The 27,654-nt window shown below is 43.9% G+C and overlaps 1 protein-coding gene across 1 annotated transcript in view; it reads right to left on the reverse strand.

The window, feature by feature from the left end:
- Positions 1–27,654, reverse strand: part of PPP3R1 (protein phosphatase 3 regulatory subunit B, alpha) — a 715,388-nt gene that overhangs the window by 344,818 nt on the left and 342,916 nt on the right. Inside the window, exon 3 of the mRNA XM_044055966.1 lies at positions 7,416–7,592. Coding sequence (XP_043911901.1) covers positions 7,416–7,592 — 177 coding nt within the window. The remainder of the gene's footprint in view (positions 1–7,415; positions 7,593–27,654) is intronic.

A 27,654-nucleotide genomic window follows, 5' to 3' on the forward strand; every position in this document is an offset into this window, starting at 1 on the left:
ACTCCGGTTTCCTCCCACATTCCAAAGACATGCATCTGGAGAATTTCTCCCCGGGCCTCTGCTGAAAACAGGCTCTGTGGAACCTAGTCGGACATTCCCGGTCAACAAATGTTAAATAAAAAAAAAATAAAATAAAAAAAATAAAAATAAAGGTAGGGGGGCTGGAGGGTGGGTATCCAGGACTGCAACAGTGAATACACTCTAACATCTACATTTACGGTAAGTGTATACAACTGTACTATGTTCTTCGGGTTTCACTGTTGCAGTCATTACATTTGGGTAGATTCCCAAAGCTATGGTTGGGAGAAGGCATTTAGATAGCATTAGGACCAGCTATAAGGCTCTGCAAGACTGCAGTGGCAAAGCCAGCTCTGGATTTAGAAAAAATTGGTAAATGGTAATGCTTGGTGAAAGTATGTACAGAACTCCAGGTAGCAGCTTCTGGGATGTCCCTGGAAGGTACACCTCTGAAAAAGTCTGTAGAGGTAGATGCAGCCCTGGTTGAATGGGGTCTAATCCCCTGTGGGATATGTTTCCATGGTGCTTATTGCAGAAATGAATGCAATGGCCTATCCATTTAGAAATGGTTTGCTTTGAAATAGACTTCCACTCTGCCCCTGCAGCAAATGCCACCAGCAGTTGTTCAGATTTCCTTTGAGGTTTAGTCCTGTCCAAGTAAATCTAAGTTGTCTGTCTGTGCACATCTAAGGAGTGCAGTATCCTTTCCCCTTTGTTCTGTGGATTAGAGAAGAAGGTTGGCAAATGAATGGACTGATTAAGAGCCACACTGGATACCACCTTGGGCATGAAGGAGGGATTGGTCCTGAGGGACACCCTGTCTGCATGAAAGATGATGAAAGGCTCCACTGCCAAAAGGGCCTGTAGTTCAGATATCCTTCTTGCTGAAGTAATTGCTAAAAGGAAGGCTATTTTCCAAGAACTCTGCACTTGCAGCTGGCTCAAAAGGAGGAAGAGAGAGTTTTTCCAATACAAAGTTAAGGTCCCAGGCTAGAGTTGGGGCTCTCCTAGGTTTTTGGCCCCTCTGAGGAACTGCTTGAGCAGTGGATGAGAGAAGGTTGGTTCTGTGTTGTAATGAGCTGAAATGACTGAGGCATGAATTTTGATGGAGGAAAAAGGAAGGTCCTTGTGAAGCATCTCAGTTAAGTCTTGAAGAATCTGAGGTAAATTGGGTGCTGCTGTGCCCATCCCTTGAGTTTGGTTCCAGGCACAGAATCTTTTCCATTTTTTAGCAGAAGACTTTCTAGTACTAGGCCTCCTTGCCTCCAAGATGACATCCAACACTTGTTTACTCTGAGGGATGGTAATGGAGAGATTAGGAAATCAGCCAGGCTGCCAGGATCAGGGTTTGAAGCTGAGGGTGGAGAATCTGGCTCTCCTGCTGTGACAGCAGGGTAGGGGGTTGAGGCAGGTGCCATGGAGCCAGCAGTGACAACTGCGCAAGAGGGGGTACCACTGTTGGCGTGGCCAGTCTGGTGCAATCAGTATTGTCCTTGGTTTGTCCTGTTTGATATTTAGTAGTACTTTGGAGAGGAGAGGCAGAGGAGGAAAGGCATAAACTGATAGATTTTTCCAGCTGAAGGACAGAGCATCCACTTTCCAAGCTTGTTTGTGGGGAGTCCTTGTGCAGAATTTGTCCAATTGGTAGTTCTGGGGGGGGAAGCAAACAGGTCTATATCTGGGCTTCCCTATTTGTTTATCAACATCTTTGGTTCCATTTGGTTCCAAATGCTGGTGCATTTGACTTGGGTTCCTTTTGCCCTGAATGCAGTTCCCTGCCAGGTGAGCACCCCCCCCCATGCATAGTCTGATGCGTCTGTTGTTAGGGTTTGGGCAACAGGGGGTAGAGTGAGTGATAGTTCCTTGTTTTGGTGGCAGGCCTCTGCCCAACAAAGGAACTCTAACTGTAGGCAAGGTATGATAGGAATTATTGCTTCTACATCCTGAGAATGTTGACACCATAGGCTTTTTAGATACCATTGTAGTTTCCTCATATGCAGTCTTGCATATGGAATTAAGAGAATGCAGGAGGCCATGAACCCCAAGGCTTGCAGTATTTGTCTTGCAGACAGCAGGGTTTTTGTGGCCATTAGTTTGAAATAAGCTGTCAAATGAATTTGTTTCTCTGGCATGAGGAAAGCCATCTGGGAATTTGTGTTCAAGCTTTCTCCCAGGAATATAATTTGACAGGGTACAAAATGTGGTTTATTTTCGTTTATGGTGTACCCCAGACAAGTTAGCACCTTTTGTACAAACGCAAGATGATTAAAAAGTATGTCTTGGCTTTCTGCCTGAATTAGACAATCGTCCAGGTTATGGGTATATTTAAATATTTCTTTGCCTGCAAAATGCAATGACTGGAGCTAGGCACTTTGTGAATACCCTGGGTGCAGTAGATAAGCCAAAGGGCAGTGCAGAGAACGGATAGTGCATGCAGCCTGCTTTGAAGCGTAGGTATCTTCTGCAAGATTTCCTGATTGGGATCTGCAGGTAGGCTTCCTTTAAATCCAATGTTGCCAACCAGGCATCTTTGCCTAGCATAGAGTAGCAACTGAAGAGTTAGCATCTCGAATTTTGGGATGACTAAAAAGGTGTTTAGGATAGAAAGGTCCAAGATAGGATGCCATGTGTTGCCTTTTCTGGGTACCAAGAAAAGTTTTAAGTAGAAACCTTGTCCCCTTTCCTCTTCTGGTATAGTCTGAATAGCCCTTATACTTGGAGACAGTACTTGCTTTTGAGCCTCTGCCCACATTTGGGGGTAGATCTGGCCAACTGTTTGGGGTTGGTAACGTGTGGAAGTGGAATCTGTATCCTTGGGGAAACTATATTTAAAACTCATTTGTCCTGGGTAATGAGTTCCTGGTTTTTTGCCTGCAGAGCAATCTTTCCCCCTAAAGGAGCAGTCAGTTGAAAGGGCTTGGAAGTTTTAAAGTTAAGTCATTGAGACAGTTTACCATAGGGGGGGGGGGGGGGAGTCTTACTACTCCCTGATTTGGAAGTGGGAGCCCCCCACTGCTTAGTCCTGTGTGTACCTTGGGACTGAAGCGTGTGTGTTCTGCTGGTTCTGGGTTTGGACTGAGAAGCCCTGGAAGAGGCAGGAAAGGACCAATTCTTAGAGGGCCAATGCCTACTAAATCTTGGAGGCTGTACTTGTAGGAAATCTTTAACAGTTTGCATAGATTTAGCTTTTTCCTCCATCTTTTTAAGTACTACTTCTGCTTTGTTGCCAAACAGGTGGTCCTGATTTAAGGGAGCATCCAGCAATTTAGCTTTAACATGATCTGGCAAAGACTGCTCCTTAAGCCAAGCATGCCTTCTAAGTACAGACCCAGTGACAGCAGCCCTGCAAGATGCCTCTAGTGAATCAAAACCACACTGCAAAGTATGTTTTCCAACTTGTTCAGCAGAATGCATTAAATCCTGTAAATCCTTACTTTCAGCACAGTCAGGAATCAACATAATTTTCTGTTTAAGAAATCCAATAATATGCTGCTGATACTTTAGCATATGAAACTGGCAGTTTAAGGCCCTAATGACCAAGGTTTCAGAAGTGTATACCTTCTTACCCCATCTATCCAGCGCCCACAGAGGGGGTAGGATTGTTGGCAGTAGTAGCCTTAACGCCCTTGGGTCCCTGTGAAATGGTCTCAAGATCCGCAGTACGATTTTTAAAAAGGAACTTGTGAGAATCAGGAACCCGGTAATATCCATCAGGTTTTCTGGGAGCAGGAGGTAAGGAGTCAGGGGCCAAGCTAGATTCCGAAAAAGCATCAACAATGTCCAGTACAGGGGGGGGGGATAGCTAAAGGCCTGTGTTGGGGCAGGAGTAAGAAATCCCTAAGCCTCTTTTTAGAATCAGAGTAATCCTGGCTTTCCCAGTGAAAATGCTCCCTAAGAGTATGCAAGGTTTCACCAAAAGAGAAATCCTCTGGAGGGGGAGAAGAGGGAATAGAGTCCTCAGCATCAGAATCCTCATAGGTAGAGAAGGGTAAATCCTGGTCATCAGAGGAAACAGAAAATTCAGAATCCTGGTAAGAAGTATCATAAGCAAACTCAGTCCTAGGTCTCAGAGGAGCAATGTTGGCTTCCCCTGATTAAAGTAGCCATTCTTATAACTTGTTTTTTAGGCATAGAGGCCTGACCATGCGGTGTGGGCTTCTGTTTTCTAGGCATGGATCGAGTTTTAGGCCTTGAAGAAGATGGCGTTGGTTAATATGCAAGTCAGTAGGCCTGAATACACCTTCAGAAGCTGGTACCTGTACAGCGGCTCCGGACCCATCCAAGGTAGAGACATCCGCAGGTTCCACAGTTGAAGCATCTCACAGCATACCGGACTCTGAATGGGTCTCAGTAGAGGCCTGCGAATCTGAAGTAGCGGGTATCAGGGGCTGCAAAAGCACCTCACTGAGTACCGGCGAACTAGCAACTAGCTTAGAAGCGTCGTCGGCAGCTTTGGACCTAGGTGGCCTGTCTGTCTTTATCTTTGTGTTTTTTCAGAATGTTGGTAGTCGGGTGGCTTACCGAAGACATATCTGGATAATTGAACAGAGTACCAAACTATTTAGAAGTGTAAATATACAGACGAAGAATAGTTAGTTGTTTAAATAAGGCACAAAACCAACAGCGAGGTACGTCGTGGTGAGGGCCTAGGAAAGGAATACAGTATGAATGAAAATCTTTATGAGGCATTTGCTTTTCACAAGAAATACAATTATTGACTTTTACTGACATCAGTTTAGAGCAAGAAAAAGTTTCTCCAATGGGGTACTTAGCTTTAGTTGAAGACTTCGGTTCTGAAACTCGAAAATTAAAATTTCAGGAGTTGGCCGACAGGCACTTGCCAACTGCGTCGGCTTTGGGTACCGCATGGCAAGAAAGACTGATGTAATGGCGTCGGCTGCATGCTTTATACCCCTGACTACATGACGTCATGGAAGATGAGACAGCAACTGACGCAGGACCCAAGACTTTGATAATCAGGCCGACTGAGGGCTACTGCAAGCAGATAACCCAAATGTGATGACTGCAACAGTAAAACACGAAGAGCATCAACACATCATTTGTTCAAATGTATTTTTTAAAGCTGGTTTGTAAATTACCTTGGATGTTGACAAAGCAAATCAAATTAGTTGCACCTGAGCATGTGTTTTTTCAAATGTATCACTTAATGTTTATGTGTAGTTCACATTTTAATAAAACACTAAAGTGTGTAAGACTGCAAAACATATGCTGATGCACATTAAAAGACTTTTTATTTAGCTATGACAATATTTTCTACCCCATTGTCATGTTGCCATTATACTGCACTTTTGTTTGCAATAAAATCAAGCATTTAAGAATGCTTTGATGCTAATTATGGATACTTAAATTAGCCAGAAACACTGACAAATAGCCAACTAAAAGGAAAACTTAAACAAAAAAAATCAAGGGTTCTTGCTCCATAAATGCACAAACTTTGTATAACCATATCCATAATTTAAAAGCCAAAGGGACCTCTTTCTCAAACAATTAAATTTTGGGAAGGCAGCAAATTGGATTAAGACTCTGAGCTGTTAACCGGCTGCTTTCTGTAGTCAAGTGAACAGTTTTATTTCTTCTACTTGCCCATGCGACTCAGGGCAAGTCACTTAGACAGTACTCCCAGGCTGTCCCTGAAAAAGGCCCTTTTGTCTAGTGGGTTTACTCAGTTAAATAAATAAGCAAAAACCCATCTTGCATACAGTACATCCCACTGCCATGCAAGTTTAACCTAAAATTTCCAGTATCTCTTGCTTTCTATGGATGTGCTAAACTCAAATCTAGTTGCAGTAAACTGATGTGAAATTAAAATAGAAAAGAAAACACAAAAGCAACGGTGTGCAAGTGGCATAAAACTTATCAATAGAAAAGGAAATGTCAGTAATTACACTAAAGTACACACATTGAGAATTGCTTACATGCAGTAATCAAACGCACACACTTTACAGCTGACAAACAAAACACACATATAAACTTCAGAAATGCCAATTCAGCCAGCATGCTTTGGGAGGTGGGAACAAAGTGCAGTACCCGAAGAAACCTACGAAGACAAGGGGTAAACATACAAACTCCATACTAATACAAACAGAGGTCAGAACTGTGCTTCAGACAATGGAACCAGGAGTCACAATCATAACCCCTGAACTACCATGCAATCCTGCATACAACACAGTCCATTAAGTACAATTTTCCTCACTGGGCACTAAAACAGAACCTACAGATGCAATTTTAAATGCATAAAGTCAACGCAACACTACCAGAATATAAAATATTTCATGTATGTCTACTTTGCCAGTCTGATCTGGTTCAAAGGAAATGCTCACAAACAGCAAACTTTGCTATGTATCCCTTTAAAAAAACACACAATGCAAATACTGAAAAGCACTGTTGGCATATTTACATAATTTATAGGCAACAGACATGGAGCAGGTCACTTCATATAATCTGCAGTCTATATGACATGCTAAAGGATTATTTTTTTGCATTATTATCCAGATGGTGAGAAGACTAATCCCATGAAGGACCTAAACTAACATTTAATTGTAAGGGGACAGAACCAGACTTTGAAAGACAAAACAGAATACATTTAAATGTATAAAAATTTCTGAAAAATAGTTCTAAACAGTGTTGGCCAATACCAGATATGTCTAATCAGCTGGGGCTACTTAACTCGGTCCACTATTTTGCATATAAACACTCTGGAATCAGTGCGGCTTGAGAGATGCTGGGCTTTCTCAGTACACCGAGCACTGTATGATATGCCAAGGTATTTTATTAATCCTCTATACATGCTGAAGTCAGCAAACTGCTGCTCAGTGTCACCAATCCTTTATTATTTACGTTCTCAGTCTCCTCTATAACTACCAAAAGCCTTATCCTCCCCCCAAATGACTTGCTCCTTACCCTCCTAGCTCTGGTATCAGAAAAAGGACACTGGTAAAAGCCAGAAGCAGCATACAGGCTACACAGTACAGATTTTATGCTGGGAATAAAACACATTAACTACCTACAGACGTACTTCAATACAAACATTTTCTACCTGTGCCGAATAGCATCAGTAGATTTGTGACCATTTTGCAGAAGTTTCATGTTCTGCTCATAAAACATGAATACCATCACATGAATATTCCACTGCTCTGATCAGTCTACTCTTTACTACAACTTGTGACACTGAATTACATTAACTAAGCAACAGATGAGCAAAATCAAAGTGCCTTCATTTTTAACCATGAATAAATGTTTATTTAGAAGCAACATAAAACAGTCATGCTTTGCAATATTTTGGCAATGTAGGGACAAGTGGCATGCACTGCTCAACTAGGTTTGATAGAAGAACTGTACTGAACAAACACAATGATACTTCTACGAACTTTTCTTACCTTTGAAGTCAACTTCACCATTTCCATCTGTATCAAATATATCTATAACTCGCTGTACTAATGGGTTTTGCTGCAGCTCTGGTAAAGACATAAACTCTTCTACACTCAGCGAACCAGAATTGTCCAAGTCAAGCTTTTTAAATCGTTTTCCTAACCGTTTAATCTCATCAGCATCAACTAAAAAAAAAAAAAAAAAAAAAAAAAAAAAAAAAAGAGAGAAGTGTACATTTTACCTTGCTGTTTCAGCACAGAATATTCAAGCATCTTTCTGCCAGACTTACTAGTGTTAGACTGACACAATAATCCAACATTTGAAAAGTAAAGCACTAATATAATTACATCAATGTATATGAACCCTGGCACATGTTATAAATCATTTCAAAGAAATATTAGCTAATAAAAATAAATTATTAAACATTTAATTACCCAGCTTGCTCCCCACACCAGCCATGACTGCTCTTCAAAAGAGTTGCGAGAAAAGTGCTAATCTACAGCCTAATGGCTAAGCTCTTTTCTTGATCACATGACATCTGTCTGCAGCAGGCAAGCTAACCGTCCCTTGCTGACGACTAGGCAACCTATTAACATTATAGTAAGGCATTTTTATTATATGGAAATATCACCTGCACAACAATGACAATCAGTTTTGCAAAAGCTAGCAATTACTGATGAACACTTACGCTTACGCCACTGGTCTGTATAAAGGCAAGGTTTAAAAACAAATAGTAAGATTAACTATTAAGTGTCGACTACTTAGTGATTTTTTTTCATCTTCCCTACTCTGCCCTGCTAGTGATCTAACATTTTCCCCTTTTCTCTAATCACATCATGACACTATAACAACATTCTAGGATGTACAAGTGTTTCCCTATTTGTTTTTCTTAGAAAAGCATGACTGTTTGGCTGTGTGTGCTACATCTAGTCTGTTGGCTCTCTATTTAGAGAGCAATGTACTATTCTGTGTGCATGTTAAACAGGCAGAGACCAAGTTTGTTGGCCTTCTTCAGTTTTCAGTTTCAGAAAATACATTACTCCCACTTTGTGTATACTTGCCTGCGATAGTGTTAATGGGTCTTGTTGTGTTAGTTCCCTCCTTTTTCACTGCTGCAGCAGTACCTTGTTTTCACACATGGTGAGAGGTATTAACAGTAAGTTACACACACTGTTTGTGAGCTGCCACATGACTGCATATAAAAATGTCTAACATATGGGGAACCATTGTACGGTTGACCACCAAATTTCTGATCAAATGTGAGAGCATGATCATCAGATTCCATTCTCAAACCTGAACAGAACCACCACTGGCCAAAAGAGTAGTACTCGATAACCCTGTTCTTCCTTCACATTAAATCACTTAGAACATATATTTTCCTTCATGTGTACAGAACGCAGTTTACATTCCAGAACAGCTCAGTCCAGCACTGACTTTCACAATGACAAACATTGTGCATATCAGATCAGTACAGAACAGCAAGGTTAACTGAATACAGCACATCAATCTCGCAACAATCACTATACCACCAAGATGTAAATACTACTGCATACAGAAAATCAGAAGTTACGTATTTACTATAACTTGGCATCAGTGTTGTTCAATTTCGTTCTTCCTCACTGATGGGCCATAGAATCCAATCTCTGATCTGACTTGGCTGCTTCACAAGACTAGTGATCCGAGCCTAGAGCTCCTCCCTCTCCCATAATGCCTCACTTCTCCCCTAACTCCTCAGAGCGAGTTTGCTGCTCTATAGACAGTTATCTATAAGGATACCTAGGGTAACAACACTGCCATAATCTGGAGCTCAAACCAGGAGCCTGTGAGTTCCTAAATTCCTCTAGCTAGCTCTCAGCAGCTTAGGATGGGTGTGACATGAAGAATGAAACTGGACAACACAGATGCCAAGTTATGGTAAGTGCATAACTTCTAAATCTGATGTTGTCTATTTTATTCTTCCTCACTGATGGGTCAGAGTCCCCAGCTATGTAAATCTTGGGTGGCCCTCAAGGAAGGATATGCTGGAGCACCACTGAACCAAAGGATGCCCTGTTCCTGGAGACAATACCCAGTTCATAATGTGAAACAAATGTATGTGACCTGGACCACATCGCTGCTGCACAAATCTCATCAACAGAGGTCCTCACTGAAAAGGCAGATCAGGTAGACATCCAAATCTCATCAACAGAGGTCCTCACTGAAAAGGCAGATCAGGTAGACATCAACCTAGTAGAACAGGCTTTTGGAGGATGAGTTAGCTGCATGCCTTTCAAGGAGTAGACAGTAGAAATGCAGTCAGTAACCACTTAGCTAGAGTGATTTTGGACGCTGCCTGGACTAGTCGACTATGTGAAAAAAAGACACAAAAAGCTGCTTGGATAATCTATGTTCCATCTATGAACATCAAGCAAATATAACGTATATTCTCCCTTATTGGAATGACTGGGGAAGAAAACTGGTAAATGAATGGATTGATTAATATTCAACTCAGTTGCCACTTTAGGCATAAAGGCAGGATTGGTTCTTAGAGACCTAAAAAAGGGAAATATAAGGCAGCTTGGATGTCAGAGCTTGTAGTTCAGACACACTTTTTGCTGAAGTAATGGCCACAAGAAAAATGGTTTTCCAAGATAGAAGCTTCAAGTCGCAGGAATCAGTGGGTTCAAAGGACTTCTGAGTGAGACCCTGAAGTACAATGGTGAGATCTCAAGGAGGAGACCAATCCTTAACAGGGGGTCTAAGAAGGAACACCCCTTTCATAAAAGCCTTGCATAATTTGGACATTGAGAGAGAGAGAGAGAGAGAGAGACGGAAAAGGAAGAAGGATCTCCCCATACATGAAAATTAGCAATCGCTGCCAATTGCAGCTTTATGGTGGAGAAGCTGGCACCTTCGCGGAAAAGTAAACTCAGGAACATAAGTAGAGGTTGAAAAGGGAAAGATATTCTGTTCCGCTGCCCAAGTTGAGAATCTCTTCCACTTACTGTTATAAACCTTTTTTGTGGAGGGCTTCTGAGAAGCAAGAATAATCTCCTGGACCAGGGAAGCTAGCCTGGACTTGAGTAGAATCACTGGAAGTGGAGAAACCAAGTGGTCAACTGGAGGGATCGGAGATTGCGATGCATCTGTACTGACGGATAGGAAATTAGATCCCATCTGGGATCCAGAATCCATGAAGGATACTTAATGGGAGACTGCAGGAATGGAAACCACACTTGACTAGGCCAGAAGAGGGCGATGATGCTCGAGCTACTCTTCAACCTACTAGCTTTCTGTAGTACTTTTGGAATCAGGGGTATTGGTGAGTAAACATATAGGAGACCTGGAGGCCAATCATGGACTACAGCATCCCTCTGCGACTCCCTGGTTGGGGGAGGGGGGTCAGAACAAAGTACTTGCTGCAGTTCTTCAGGGGAGAGGCAAAGATGTCGCAGCAAGGTTGACCCCAATGGCCGAATATCTCATTCGCTACTGACTGAGTCAGGGACCACTCTTGGGGACTCAGAATGGATCTGCTTAGTCTGTCCGCCAGTACGTTGGTCTCCCCAGGAATATGCGTTGCAATGAGAAAGTGGTTCAAGAAATCACCCATTCCCAAACCTTCATGGCCTCTCTGCAAATTGGGTAAGATCGGGTTCCCCAAGTTTGATGACGTACCAAACTACTGTCATGTTGTCTGTATGAATTGCTACAGTCCCCAGAAGAAGGCAGTTGTGAAAGGCTTGCAACATTAGAAGGAATGCTCTCATCTCCAGGATGTTGATGTGCAACTTGGTCTCTGTGGCAGAACACATGCCTTGGAATAATCTTCCCTGATAATGCCCCACCCCAACAGGGAAGCGTCCATGATCACTGTGGCTACTGTGGGGGGTCTACCAGGTATAGGTCATTCAACAGCATCCACCATCAGAGTTAGTCTGACAGGAACAGAAAGGGGTTGGCATAAGATGGACCACTGAACCACTAGAGTCTACTACAGGACTCGCATGAAGAATCTTGCCACTAGTAGGGAGTATGGCTGATAACATAGATCCTAGGGCTCAGAACTAAATGTGCAGGTGGAGTGGTTGTGTCCAGTAAAGCTTGAACTTGTTGTCTTAAGAGATGTTACACGTTGTGGGGGTAATGCAGCTATCTGCATGATTGTGCTCACTTGCTATCCTATGAACTATGTTCTGCACAGGAGACAATTTTGACTTTGCTAAGTTTACAGTAACTCTTAGCTGGTTGAAGGTTTGTAGTTGGTACTGAGTGACTTGAAGAATCTGATACCGCATTGGTGCAGTTAAGAGCCAATTGTCCAAGTATGGAAAGACCTGGAATCCTCAGTTTCAGGTGAGCTGCCACCAATAACGTGCATTTAGTAAATACCTGGGGGGAGGGTGGTGGTGAGTCCAAAGGGCAGTGATCTGAATTGGTAATGCTTGGCTCACAGCTGGAAGGGTAAATCTCCCTAGCATCTGTTTATTTTGACATGACAGTACACATACTGGAGATCTATGGAGCACATCCAATAGCCCATCAGCAACAGCAGAGGTATGGACTGAACCTTAACCATCCGGAAAGTACAATTGTGTACACTTACCATAAATGTAGATGTTCGAGTGTATTCACTGTTGCAGTCCTAACCAATGGGTTATCTGGCTCCCGGTCGCCCTTGATCAGCCAGAATACCAAAGGTAAGTAAAAATGACGTTGGCTGTCGGTTGTAAAGGATGTTAGGGCGTCCGATACAAAAGGAGGCAGCGGACGTCACTTCCTTAGTCTTTCTTGCCATAACAGTCAGAAGTTCCCAGAAAACAAGGTTTAAACCAAAATTAGCCTGTACCTTAGGAAAAGAGAAAAGGGGGAAGGAGGGAAGGAAAGCAGGACTGCAACAGCAAATACACTTGAACATCGACATTTATGGTAAGTGTACACAACTGTACTATGTTCATCGTGTTTCACTGTTGCAGTCATAACCAATGGGTTGATTACCAAAGCCCAGAGAAAAAGGAGGAGGAACCAACAGACTCAAGGATTGGAGACAATGCCCTGCAGAACAGCAGTGGCAAACCCTGCCCTGCCTCTTGAAAACAAAGGCAAATTATAATGCTTTGTGAAAGTGTGAACAGAAGACCATGTGGCAGCCTCCAAAATGTCTTTAGTAGGGACAGACCTTAAAAAGGCTGCAGAAGTGGAAGCTGCTCTTGCTGAGTGGGTTCTAACCCCTTGAGGAAGAACTCTGCCATGAAAGGAATAACAAAAAGTAATACAATAAGCAATCCATTTAGAAATGGTTTGCTTAGAAATAGCCTTACCTTGGGCTCCAGGGGCAAAGCTGACCAATAGCTGTGCTGATTTCTGAAGGTCTTTAGTCCTGTCCAGGTAAAACCTGAGCTGCCTATGCACATCAAGAGCATGTAGGATCCTTTCACCTCTATTTCAAGGATTAGGAAAGAAGGTAGGAAGGTGTATGGACTGATTAAGAGTCAGGCTAGAAACCAACTTAGGCATAAAGGAGGGGTTGGTTCTCAGGGAGACCTTATCTGCATGGAAAATAAGAAAAGGCTCCACAGCCATCAAAGCATGCAGCTCTAAAACCCTCCTTGCTGAAGTTATAGCCAAGAGGAAGGCAGTCATCCACGAGAGAAACTTTAAATCTGCAGTGGCAGCTGGCTCAAAAGGAGAAAGAGTGAGTTTCCCTAGAACAAAATTAAGATCCCAGGCTGTAGTAGGCGCCCTTCTGGGATGTTTTAAGTTGAAGCACCTCTGAGAAACATTTTCATCAGAGGAGGAGAGGAAATGGGTTGCTCAAAAGAACAATGAGCAGAAATGGTTGAAGCATGGATCTTGATAGAGGAAAAATAAAGAACACCCTGAAGCAAATCAGCCAGGTATTCCACGATCACAGGAAGGGTAGGCTAAGAAGAAGATTCCCCTCTAGCCTGCATCCAAAGAGAGAATCTTTCCCATTAGCTAGCATAAGACTTCCTAGTGCTAGGCCTCCTGGCCTCCCTCAGCACGTCAACCACCTGCTGGGAAAGGGAAGAAGAAAAGGATGGGGTCAAAAAATGAGCCATGCTGCCAAATGGAGAGACTGAAGATGAGGATGTAGAATGTTTCCCCCTTCCTGAACCAGAAGATCTGGCTGCAAAGGAGGAAATTGGGAGAGATTGTGAAGCAGTGGATACCACTGCTGCCTGGGCCAGTATGGAGCTATGAGAATAGTCCTTGGTCGCTTGTCCCTGATCTTCAATAATACTCTAGGAAGAGGAGGAAAGGCATAAACTGACAGCAGCGTCCAAGGGAAGGACAGAGCATCCACTTTCCAGGCTATGCTGTGATGCTGTCTGGTGCAAAAAAAGAGGTAGAAGATGGTTGTCTGGAGAGGAAAAGAGATCCACTTGAAGAGTGCCCCAATGTTGAATGATGCTGTAAAAAACTGCTCTGTTCAGCTGCCACTCGTGAGGATCCAGGGTCTGTCTGCTCAACTAGTCTGCCAAAACATTGAGCCTTCCTGGAAGAAACTGAGCTAGGAGATGCAGGCCCAGGGATGCTGCTATGGACCAGAGACGCATGCTCTGTCTGCACAGGAGGCAAGAATGAGTCCCTCCCCACTTGTTGATGTACAACATGACTGAGGTGTTGTCTGTCCTGACAAGCAGGGTCCCTGGAGAAAGAAGATGCTTGAAAGCTAGTAAGGCCTGCTGGACTGCCATCAACTCTAACTCATTCCCTCCAATACAGCTCTTTTGAGTGTGTACCTGTAACTCCCAGTGGGCGTGGCTTGAGCCTTTAAAAAATTAAGTTCTCACTTTACAGTTACTCATTGACATAGGTCAAATATCAATAATATATGCTTAAGATAACATTTTTTTAATACCTTGTGTGTAGCATGGTTTTGGAATTATTAATGCAAATATGAACGAGGAATATTCGACGCCTAGATGTGCAGAAGGAGGTAACTGCAGATGCATCCGGAGGCATCACTCGGATGTAATGAGTTAAATTTATGTGCAGGTGCATCTGCTGGGCATTCTAACTTCCCTGTATGCATCTGTCATCCAGGTGGGCTCCCCAGGCATAGTCCGATGCTTCTGTGGCAAGTGGCCAGGGGTGGGCAAAAAGGCATGCCATTGTTCTGTAGACAGGCTGTTGCCCACCATACAAACTCTCCGCAGACATGGAAGCAGAGGAATTATCACATCCAGGTCATGTGTGTGTGCTGACACCAAGTGTTCTTAAGGTACCATTGCAATTTCCTCATATGCAGTTTTGCACATGGAATCATGAGAATGCAAGAGGCCATGAATCCCAGAGCTTGCAGGTATTTCCTTGCAGGGAAAGTACAGTTTTGTACCTACCATAAATGTAGATGTTCCAGTGTATACACTGCTGCAGTCATCACACTTGGGTTATCCTGCCATCAGGCGGTCCCGCAGTCGGCCCAAGTTCCAAAGTCTTGGTCCGGCGTCGGTTGCTGTCGCTTCTTCCCTGACGTCAGTGCGCCAGGGGTATACAAGATGCAGCCGACGCCATTTTCTTCAGTTTTTCTTGCCCCAGATGTCAGGTGCCCCCAAAAAAGGTAGGCAATGTAAATTGCTAATAAAACATACATATGAAAAGCAATCAAATACTTTATGTTACTAGCAAATACTTCCCATAGGCAGCAAGGGTAGAATACCAGTGTAAGTAACAGCAAGTAAGAGGGGAAGGAGGGAGGGTAACCTGGACTGCAGCAGTGTTTACACTCTAACATCTACATTTATGGTAGGTACAAAACTGTACTATGTTCATCGTGTTACATTGCTGCAGTCATCACACTTGGGTAGAATCCCAAAGCAGAGGTAGGGTGGCTGGTTCTATAAAGCATTAGGGGTGGCTATAAGGCCGTGCAGAACCTGCAGTGGCAAAGCCAGCTCTGGATTTAGAGTAAAGAGGCAGATGGTAATGCTTGGTGAAGGTATGAACAGAACTCCAAGTTGCTGCTTCCAAAATGTCCTTGGTAGGTACTCCTCTGAGGTAGGCAGTTGAAATGGCTGTTGCCCTGGTGGAATGAGACCTAATGTTGTTAGGTGCAGTTTTCCTATGATGTGTATAGCAAAAACGTATGCAATGGCCTATCCATTTTGAAATGGTCTGTTTTGAAATGGCTTTTCCCTGTGTTCCTGCAGCATATGATACAAACAATTGTTCAGTTTTTCTGAAAGCTTTAGTTTTGTCCAAGTAGAAGCGTAACTGCCTGTGTATGTACAAGGAATGCAGTAGTCTCACCCCTTTATTCTGTGGATTTGGATAAAAAGTTGGCAAATGAATAGTTTGGTTTAGAGCCACACTTGATACCACCTTTAGGGTTTGTTCTTAAAGACACCCTGTCTTGGTGGAATATGATGAAGGGTTCCACTGCCATTAGTGCCTGTAATTCTGAAATTCTTCGTGCTGAGGTTATTGCCAGGAGCAGAGCAGTTTTCCAAGAGACATATTTTAAGTCTGCTGAGTTAGCTGGCTCAAAAGGAGGTAAAGTTAATTTCTCCAAGACAAAGTTGAGATCCCAAGTTGGAGTTGGTGCTCTACGGGGTGGTCTTATGTTTTTAGCCCCTCTGAGGTACTGTTTTACCAAAGGATGAGAAAAAATAACTGGATCCGTGTTGTAATTAGCAGAGACGGCAGAGGCATGGATCTTGATGGATGAAAAGGAGAGGCCCTTGTCCAGCATCTCAGTCAAGTATTGTAGTATCGGAGGAATATTTGGGACAAGAGGGTCAAGGTTGTGAACCTAGTTCCAGGCACAGAATCTCTTCCATTTATCCGAATATGCTTTCCTGGTACTAGGCCTCCTTGTCTCCAGAATGACATCCATAACAGCTTTGGAGAGAGGCATTGTTTGCTTGACTAAGGAATTTGCCATGCAGCCAGGTTTAAAGTCTTGAGCTGGCCGTGCAGTATCTGATTGTTTTGCTGAGTCAGAAGTTGTGAGATTGGAGGCAAAATCCATGGTGGTCCTTGTGCCAAGTTCTTTAAGATTGGGTACCAGTGCTGGCGTGGCCAGTCTGGGGCAATCATAAAAGCCAGACAAGAAAGGCCAAAGATGATCCTGAGTACCTTTGAAAATAGAGGCAGAGGTGGGAAAGCGTATACTTGTAGGTTTTTCCAGCTGAATGAGATGGCATCCACTTTCCATGCTTGTGGGTGGTAAGTCCTTGTGCAGAATTTCTGTAGCTGGCAATTCATTGGTGATGCGAACGGATCTATGTCCGGGCTCCACCATTTTTGTGTTATCATCCTGAACATTTGTGGATTTAATTTCCACTCGTGTGGATCCATGATGTTTCTGCTCAAGTCGTCTGCCAGTGAGCTTTTCTCTCCTAGCAGGAATTGTGCTTGCAGATGAACTTGATAGGCTATAGCTGTGTTCCACAAGGTCATGTCTTGTCTGCAAAGGGGATATGAATGGGTGCCCCCTTGCTTGTTTATGTACCACATAACTGTGGTGTTGTCTGTCCTTAGAAGAAGTTGTCCTGGATGCAGAAGGTCCTTGAAAGCTATAAGGGCATTTTGTACAGCTAGCATCTCTTTTTGATTGATGTAAAGATGCCTTTGTTCTGCATTCCACTTGCCCTGAATACACTTTCCTGCCATGTGTGCTCCCCAGGCGTAATCCGAAGCATGTATTGTCAGTGTTTGCCTGGCTGTGGGTTGAGTGAAAGGCTGTCCCTTGTTGAGGTGACAGGCTTGAGCCCACCATCGAAACACCTGTTGAAGGCAAGGAATAAGTGGGTATTACTGTTTCCAAACTGTGAAAGTGTTGAGACCAGACACTCTTTAGTAGTAGTAGTTATTAGTAGTCATTGTAGTTTCCTCATATGCAGTTTTGCATATGGAATTAGTAGTATGCAAGATGCCATGTAACCCAAGGCCTGCAGAATTTTTCTTGCAGGGAGTTGAGTCTTTGTTGCCATTAATTGGAAATATTGAATCAGTTGTCTTTGCTTGTCTGGCGTGAGATAAGCCATCTGGGCCGTTGTATTTAAGCTGGCACCCAGGAATATTATCTCTTGTGAGGGCACTAGTTTTGATTTCTTTTCGTTTACTGTGTACCCGAGGCAAATTAGCAGTCTTTTTACAAACGCCAGACGCTTTAGAAGAATGTCTTTGCTCTCTGCTTGAATAAGGCAGTCTAAATATGGGTAAATTTGAATTCCTTTTTGTCTGCAAAATGCAATTACTGGTGCCAGACATTTTGTAAAGACCCTGGGCGCAGTAGATAAGCCAAAGGGCAGTGCAGAGAATTGGTAGTGCATTGAACCTGCTAAGAATCTGAGGTATCTTCTGCAATTTTGTCTGATAGGGACATGCAGGTATGCCTCCTTGAGGTCCAATGTTACGAGCCAAGCTTTCTTGCCCAGCATGGGAAGAAGCTGCTGTAGTGTCAACATTTTGAATTTTGGAACATCCAGGTAAGTATTTAGAGAAGAAAGATCCAGAATGGGCCTCCACGCTTTGTCCTTTCTGGGAACCAGAAAGAGTCTTGAGTAAAATCCTTGTTCTTGCTCCTGCATTTGGTACCTCTTGAATAGCTCTTATGTCCACGAGTGCTGTAATTTGCCTTTGAGCCTCTGTCCATTGATTTGGTGGCAGATTTGGCATTCCTTTTAACCTTGGCAGAGTGTGAAAGTGGAAAGTACAGTTTTGTACCTACCATAAATGTAGATGTTCGAGGATTCCCTTGCTGCAGTCCTGACTATTGGGTATAGTCCGCGTCCCAGTCGGCCCGAATACCAGAGCGGTCATGGCGCCTTAGACTGACGTCAGTACGTCAGGGTACTAATGCGCATGACCGACGTCATTTCCTCAGTCTTTTCTTGCCCCAGATGTCAGAAGACCCAAAAAGACAAGTCCCAAAAACAACCTGCACCAATAAACATGTACAATATATACAGTAATATATATACAAAAATATAAGCATGTAAAGGCACCTACACAACCACCCTGAAACACAGAGGGAAGGAGGGAGGTAAATTGGACTGCAGCAAGGGAATCCTCGAACATCTACATTTATGGTAGGTACAAAACTGTACTATGTTCTTCCCTTGCTGCAGTCCTGACTATTGGGTAGAATCCCAAAGCAGAGGTAAGGGAGGCTGGCAAATTATAAAGTAGCAGGAGCTGACAACATGCCTTGTAAAACAGCTGTGGCAAAACCAGCTGTAGACTTAGAGTATATAGGCAGGTGATAATGCCTAGAGAAAGTATGCACTGAACTCCAAGTAGCTGCTTCCAGAATATCCTTAGTTGCCACCCCTTAGAAATGCTGTTGAAGTGGCAGTAGCCCTAGTGGAATGAGGCCTAATCCCAGCTGGAACCTCTTTGCCATGATGGGAATAACAAAATGCAATGCAAAAGCCAATCCACCTAGAAATAGTTTGTTTTGACACAGGTTTGCCCTGTGAACTTAAAGCAAAAGAAACAAGTAACTGCTGAGACTGCCTAAAATCTTTAGTCCTGCTCAAATAATAACGCAATTGCCTGTGTACATCTAAAGTGTGCAAAATCTTTTCCCCTTTATTTTGAGGATCTGCAAAAACGTAGGCAAATGAATAGTTTGGTTTAAAGCCACACTAGAAACCACCTTAGGCATAAAGGAAGGATTAGTACGTAATGATACCCTGTCCTTATGGAAAATCAAAACGGGCTCTACTGCCATAAGGGCCTGCAACTCAGACACCCTTCTTGCAGAAGTAATAGCCAACAGAAAAGCCGTCTTCCATGACAAATATTTCAATTCAGCAGTAGCTGCCGGCTCAAAAGGTTGTAGAGTAAGTTTTTCCAACACAAAATTGAGATCCCAAGCAGGAGTAGGAGCTCTACGTGGGGGTCTTATATTCTGTGCCCCTCTAAGAAACTGCTTGAACAAAGGATGAAAACAAAGGTGGGTCACAATCATAGTGAGCTGAAATTGCTGCAGCATGAATCTTTATGGAAGAGAAAGACAAACCTTTGTCCAATAACTCAGTAAGATATTGAAGAGCCACACTCAAATTAGGCTCTGAAATCTCCAAATTCTTTGCTGTACACCAAAATAAAAATCTCTTCCATTACACTCTCCTAGTACTAGGCCTTCTAGCTTCCATAATCACATTTAAAACTTGTTGAGGAAGCTGAGACCTTCCATGTTTCAACACAGAATATGCCAAGCTGTGAGATGGAGAGATTGAAGCTTGACATTGAGCAGATGACCGTCCTTCTGAGATAACAGATGAGGAATCAGAGGTAAAGGCCATGGAGGCTTCTTTACAAGACTCCTTAGAAGTGGGTACCAGTGTTGCCGAGGCCAATCTGGAGCTATCAAAATCATCCTTGGCCTGTCCTGTCTGACCTTTAGTAATACCTTTGGAAGAAGAGGTAGAGGTGGAAAAGCATAGACATGAAGGTTTTTCCAACTGAAAGACAGAGCATCCACTTTCCAAGCTGTGTGATGAAACCCCTTTGTGCAATACTTTGGCAGCTGGTGGTTTAGTGGAGAAGCGAACAGATCTATGTCTGGAGTTCCCCATGACACTGTCAATTTCTGAAATACATGAAGATCCAGTTTCCACTCGTGGGGATCCATGATTTGTCTGCTTAATACATCTGCTAGGGAGTTCTGTGCTCCTGGCAGAAACCTTGAAGAGTCAGTTGCAGGCTTAACGCAGTCTCCCATAAAATCATTGCTTGCCTGCATAGAGGATAAGAATGTGTTCCCCTTGCTTGTTGATGTACCACATGACAGTTGTGTTGTCTGTCAGAATCAACACCTGCCCTGGAAGAAGTAACTCCTTGAACGCCATCAATGCAAACTGGACTGCTAACATCTCCTTCATGTTGATATGTAGATGCTGTAGTCTGGCAGGCCACTTGTCTTGTATCCACTTTCCATTTAGATGAGCTCCCCAAGCAGTGTCCGAGGCATCTGTCGTTAAAATCTGACTCGCCTGGCCGGGTCACAGAGAGTCCCTTGTTTAGGTGACATTCCTGAGCCCACCACAAGAATTCCTTTTGAAGGCAAGGTATTATTTGAATGACAGTGTCCAAATCTTGGCAGTGCTGTGTCCATACATTTTGAGATACCATTGCAGCTTCCTCATATGCAGTTTGGCATTGGGAAGCACCAGAATACAAGATGCCATGAACCCTAATGCTTGAAGGACTGTCCTTGCAGTCAGCACGGACTGATGAGATAGTTGATGGAAGTAAAGTGACAGACTCTTTTGTTTGTCCGGGGTTAAAAGGCCATCTGGGCTGCTGTATTCAGTCTCACACCCAGAAAGCACATGTCTAGAGAGGGCATTAGACTCTACTTCATTTCCCCCACAGAATAACCAAGGCATCTTAGCACTGCTATGACATATTCCAGATGCTGTAGAAGGTGTTCTTTTCTTGAGCCAGAATCAGGCAGTCGTCCAAGTAAGGATAAATTTGAATGCCTTGAAGCCTGAAGTAAGCTATCACTGGAGCCAGAACCTTTGTGAATACTCTGGCAGTAGATAAGCCAAAGGGCAATGCAGAGAACTGATAATGAAAATCTCCAGTTCAAACCGAGATACTTTCTGCAACTTAGCCTTATGGGCACATGAAGGTAAGCTTCCTTGAGATCCAAAGTTACCATCCAGTGATCCTTGCCCAGCAGAGGTAACAGTTGCTGTAACGTCAACATCTTGAACTTGGGAATGTCCAGATAAGTGTTGAGGATAGATAAATCCAAAATTGGTCTCCACGTGTTCCCCTTCTTTGGTACTAGGAACAGGCGAGAATAAAATCCGCCCCTTTCTGACACAGGGACTGGCTGAATAGCCCCTATCTGGAGTAACTGAGAAACTTGCTTGAGAGCCTCTTTTCTTTGTGGAGGAGGAACATCTGGCATGCCTTTGAAAGGGGCATTGTGTGGAAATAAAATCTGTACCGTGATGAATGATATCCAGCACCCATCTGTCTTGAGTGATTAAATCCCAATTTTCTTTGAAAAGAGACAATCTTCCTCCCAAAGGAGCTGCCAGACGAGTCCACTGGCAGCTGAAAAGGCAGGTCATTGGTTCTGCTTACGAAGGACTGACCCCTGCCCTCACCAGAAGTCTGAGCAGGTGAACTGTCTGATCTAGGCCGAAAGAACCTTGAGCCCTGCCCCTACCACGCTAGATCTACCCCTAGACTGGGAACCATAAGCAGGATATGTCCACCCCTTAGCAGGCCAATTTCTACTAAACTCGGAGGCTGCACCTGCAAAATCTTTAACAGTCTGCATAGACTTAGCTTTGTCCTCCATTTTCTTTAAAACTGCTTCCACAGGCGGTCCAAACAACACATCAGACTGTAAAGGAGCATCCAAAATCCTGGTCTTAACATGCTCAGCTAAATTCTGATCCTTCAACCATGCATGTCTGAAGAACAGAACTAGTAGCAGCCACCCTCGAGGAGGCCTGAACAGCATCAAAACCACACTGCAAAGAATGCTTACCCACTTGTTCAGACACATGAACCAAATCCAGCAATTCTTTACACTCAATACCTTCCGCCAAAGCATCCACCTTAGATTTCAATTGTGAAAGGAGATAATTCTGATATTTCAGCATATGAAATTGACAATTCAGCATCCCTCATGGCTAGAGTGGAAAAGTATATACTTTCTTACCCCACCTATCCAAAGCCCTTGCCTCTTTATCAGAGGGTACAGGATTTTTAACAACAGAAGCTTTAACACCTTTAGGCCCCTGAGAAACAGTTTCTGGGTCCCCTGGGACTCTTAAACAAATACTTATGAGCTTGCACCCTATAATACCTATCAGGCTTAACAGGAGCAGGAGGCAAGGAATCAGGGTTCAGAGAAGCCTCTGCAAAACATCCTCCACCACATTCAACACAGGAGGAATAGCTAAGGGCCTATGCTGAGGCAAAACAAGAATTCCCTAAGCCTTTTCTGGAGTCAGAGTAATCTTGGCCTTCCCATTTAAATTGCTCCCTCATGGAGTGAAGAGTCTCTGAAAATGAAAAATCCTCAGGAGGAGAAGCTGAAGGAGTGGAATCATCCACATCAGAATCAGAATAAGCAGGAAACTCTTGCAAGTCTTCCACAGAAGACTCTGAAGCCTGTGAACACTGTTCAAAACTATCAAACTCCTGTTCCACCCTAGGCCTCTTATCAGGTGGGGCATAGAACCTCTAATCAGAGTAATCAAATCTTCAGCCATTTTAAGCATATGTTTCTTAGGCACAGAGCCGAAATGCTAGGAGAAGCCCCTACAGAAGCTGAACTTGGCCTTCCTCTAAAAGAAGCTCTGGAAACAGAAGGAGAGGCCCTAACTACCTTGGGAAGAGAGGGAAGAACAGTTACCTGAGAAGCCCCGTCAGCCTGGCCTACTACCTGAGAGGGCACATCCTGTAACAGTAAAGTATCTGCCTGAGACTCCATAGAGACTCCTGGCAAAACCTCTGGCTCTCCTGAGCCTGCTAAAGTCCCGACGTCCGCGACTGCGGTTCCTCACCCTAGACTTCACTGTTTTGTCCTTGCGCTTCTTAGATGAAGCAGGCCGGAGCATCCCATAGTATAATTGCAACGCTTCCCAAACACTAACCTAGCACAATCAAGCCTCCTCTTAATAGTGCGCTTATTAAATCTAGCACAAGAGCGGCAACCAACAACGCCGTGCTCAGGCCCTAAACAAGGTATACACAATGTATGATAATCCCTATGTATCTGCTTCCCACAAGAAATACAGTTATTCACTTTTTCTGACATCCGTAATATACTGAGGCAAGAAAAACCAAAATGTTCTACGGGTTACTTAGCCAACTCTGTACTCGGTCTGAAACTCCGCGAAAATCTCAGAACGCCAACCTGCACTCGCAAAATTGCTTCTGCATCGGACCATGCGGCAAAAAAGACTGAGGAAATGACGTCGGTCATGCGCATTAGTACCCTGACGTACTGACGTCAGTCTAAGGCGCCATGACCGACGTCAGCCTTATACTCTGGTATTCGGGCCGACTGGGACGCGGACTATACCCAATAGTCAGGACTGCAGCAAGGGAAGACGAAGAACATCCTGTAACCTTGAGACACAATACAGAGAACCCATTTGTCTTTGGTGATTAATTGCCAATTGTGACTGAAAAGTGTCAGTTTTCCCCCCAAGGGGGCTGCCAAGAGAAAGAGATGTTTGGCAGCTGTAGTGGGAAGTCATTGGGTCTGCTTTTCATAAGGTTGAGGCCTGTCTTCCCCTTCTTTCTGGGTTGAAATACCCCATTGTCGAGGTCTGTAAGTACCTTGTGGTTGACCTCTGCCTCTTGGACGTCTGTATCTGCCCCTTTGAGGTCCGTCTGAAACTGGAAAGGACCAATTTTTTGTTGGCCAATTTCTGCTAAACCGACGAGGCAGAACCTGTAAGAAATCCTTTACCGTTTGCATAGATTTTGCTTTATCCTCCATTTTCTTTAATACCTCTTCTGCCTTAACTCCAAATAAAACATCCTGCTGCAAGGGTGCATCCAATAACTTTGTTTTAACATGATCTGGTAAGGTCTGTTCTTTTAATCAAGCATGCTTTCTAATGACAGATCCTGTAACTGCTGCTCTACAGGAGGCCTCTAAGGAATCAAAACCACATTGTAAAGTATGTTTTCCCACTTGTTCAGCTGCATATAATAAATCCTGCATTTCCTTATAGTTAGGAAGTTCTGAATTTGGAAGCATTTTTAGTTTCAACTGAGACATCAAATATTGCTGATATTTAAGCATGTGAAACTGGCAATTTAGTGCTCTCATTGCTAAAGTTGCAGATGTGTATACTTTCTTTCCCCATCTGTCTAATGCCCTGGAATCTCTATCAGAGGGGACAGGATTTTTTGCTGTAGAGGCCTTTACCCCTTTGGGACCCTGGGAAATAGTTTCAGGGTCAGCAACAAGGCTTTTATAAAAGAATTTGAGAGAGTCAGGGACTCTAATATCTGTCTTGAGTAGGCCTGAAAACATCCTCTGAGGCTGCGGGTTGTTCAGCTACTCCGGAGCCCTCAGAAGGGATAGTCTCGGTAGGTCTCAAGTCTGGTGTATCCAAAGGCCCAGCCATCTCCACGTGGGAGTCAGAGGTGGCCTTTGGTTCCAAACAAGCGGTCGTCAGGGGCTGCAAAGGCACCTCGCTGAAAACCAGAGAATAGAAAGCCTGGCCTACCTGCTGAGCAGGAATTGATTCTATTGCTCCCAGCCTAGCAGAGGCTTCGTCGTCAGTTTTGGGCCTCTGATGCCTGTCCTTGTCTTCGCGCTTTTTGTGTATTCCGGTCATCGGTTGTTCTGACGGAATGGTGTAAATGAATTTCCTGCCAAAATAGCGTTGGGCAAAATCAAACAGACGTTTAATAGTGCGCTTGTTAAACCTAGCGCAAAACTGACAACCAGTGACGTCGTGGTCTGGGCCTAGGCATGGGATACAATAGGAATGGAAATCCTTATGAGGTATTTGCTTCCCACAAGAAATACAATTATTAACTTTTACTGACATCGGTCTGAGGCAAGAAAAAGTTTCCCCAACGGGGTACTTAGCTTTGTAGAAGATTTTGGTTCTGGATTCTGAATGAAAAATCTCAGGAGTCGGCCGACCGGCACTTGCGAGCTGTTTTTGCATCGGGCACCACGCGGAAAGAAAGACTCAAGAAAATGGCGTCGGCTGCATCTTGTATACCCCTGGTGCACTGACGTCAGGGAAGAAGCGACAGCAACCGACGCCGGACCAAGACTTTGGAACTCGGGCCGACTGCAGGACCGCCTGACGGCAGGATAACCCAAGTGTGATGACTGCAGCAGTGTAACATGATGAACACCTGGGACAGGCTTGTCAAGTCCTTGAAGTAAACTGAAAGAGTTGTCTGCTTCTCCTGGGTGAGATATATCATCTGGGCGGCTGTGTTCAGACTCGCTCCCAGGAATGTTATCTCTTCGGATGGCACCATTTTTGATTTTTCCACATTGATAGTGTAACCCAGGGGAGAGAGAAGTCTCTTTACAAATTCTAGATCCTTTAACAGCTGTTCCTGGGAATTTACTTGAATTAGACAGTCGTCCAAGTATGGATAAATCTGAATTTTCTTTTGCCTGCAAAAAGCAATGACTGGAGACAGGCACTTTGTGAAAACTCTGGGAGCAGTAGATAAGCCAAAGAGCAGCGCAGAGAATTGATAATGTTGCTTGCCCACCCTGAAACGAAGGTATTGCCTGCAACTTTCCCTGATAGGGATGTGCCGATAAGCTTCTTTGAGATCCAACGTCACCAGCCAGGAATAATTTTCTAACATTGGCAGCAACTGATGCAGAGTGAGCATTTTGAACTTTGGAATTATCAAGAAAGAGTTCAGGATGGATAGATCTAGGATAGGACGCCAGGTACCTTATTTTTTGGAAGTAGGACAAGTCTGGAATAGAAAGCCTGGCCTACCTGCTGAGCAGGAATTGATTCTATTGCTCCCAGATGTAACAGAGACAAAATTTGGTTTTCTACTTCTGCCCTTTGGTTTGCAGGAGCGTACAGGAAAGAAGTGGAAAGAAAACTTGTGCCCTAGGGATACAGTTCTGAGTACGCATTTGTTGCTCGTGATGGTGGCCCAGTCATTTGTAAAAAGGGCCAACATTTCCTCTAAAGGAGACTCTGGGCAGGCAAGAACAGGCAGAAGTTGGACAGAGTCATTGAGAATGTTTAGATTGAGATGGAGGCTTATAACTTCCCGCATTGGAAGAGGAAGCCTGCCAATGCTTAGACCTTTCAGGGGTAGCCACCTGTCCCCTAGAAGATTTGTAACCTCTAGTCCTAGAATGGCACTGTCTGCTGGTATCAGGGAATGCCCAACTCTTAGAAGGGTAATTCCTGCTAAAGCGAGAAGGATGAAAGTACAGTTTTGTACCTACCATAAATGTAGATGTCCGATAGGTATGCATCTGCAGTCATCACATATGGGTTGTCCTGCCTCAGGCAGCCCTTCGGTCGGCCGGATTCCAAAGTCTGGGTCTGGCCTCGGCTGATGTCGCACTTTCCCCGACGTCAGAGCGTCTGGGGTATAAAAGCATCAGCCGACACCATCTTCCTCAGTTTTTCTTGCCCCAGATGCCAGGTGCCCTCTAGGAAGGCTAAATTTGGATAAATGCAATAAAATTCCAAACATTTGCAAAATTATATATATACATGTATATACAAACAAATACACCATAATAGATTCCCCCAGCTAGCTAAAAGAGGGGTAAGCACCCTAGGAATCCCACAGAGGGGTAGGAGGGAGGGTAAACCTGACTGCAGATGCATACCTATCGGACATCTACATTTATGGTAGGTACAAAACTGTACTATGTCCTTCAAGGATGCATCTGCAGTCATCACATATGGGTAGAATACCATAGCCAAACTGGGGGTGGAGGTACTAAGTGAAGGATGGTGTAGTTAAGATACCCTGCAGGACTGCCGTAGCAAAACCTGCTCTGGATCTGGAGTATAAAGGCAAATTGTAATGCTTGGCAAATGTATGCACGGAGCTCCATGTGGCAGCTTCTAAAATGTCTTTGGTAGCCACCCCTCTAAGGAAGGCTGTGGTGGTGGCTGTGGCTCTCGTGGAATGAGGTCTAATGTTAGCTGACACAGTCTTTCCATGAAAGGAGTAACAAAAACGAATGCAATTTCCTATCCATTTCAAAATTGTCTGTTTGGAAATTGCTTTTCCTTGCACCCCATCAGCATATGCTACAAACAACTGGTCAGTCTTTCTGTAACTTTTAGTTCTGTCCAAGTAGTAGCGTAGTTGTCCGTGTATGTCCAGGGTGTGCAGAAGTCTCTCCCCTTTATTTTGAGGATGTGGGAAGAATGTAGGCAAATGAATAGCTTGGTTCAAAGATACCCTGGATACCACCTTTGGCATGAAAGTAGGATTGGTCCTCAAAGAAACTCTATCCTGATGAAAGATAAGGAATGGCTGCACCGCCATTAAAGCTTGTAGCTCAGATACTCTTCTTGCTGAGGTTATGGCCAGAAGGAAGGCAGTTTTCCAAGACAAAAACTGTACATCTGCCGATGCTGCTGGTTCAAAGGGAGGTAGCGTTAGTTTTTCCAACACGAAATTCAGGTCCCAAGTAGGTAGAGGTGGTTTCCTTGGAGGATTAATGTTTTTGATTCCCCTTAGAAACTGTCTTAGTAGAGGGTGAGAGAAGACAGGTGGATTTAGATTGTATTCTGCTGAGATTGCTGAGGCATGTATCTTGATGGA

Source organism: Protopterus annectens, chromosome 1.part2 (genome assembly GCF_019279795.1).
Source record: "Protopterus annectens isolate FY-2018-M chromosome 1.part2, PAN1.0, whole genome shotgun sequence".
Lineage (NCBI taxonomy): Eukaryota > Metazoa > Chordata > Ceratodontiformes > Protopteridae > Protopterus > Protopterus annectens.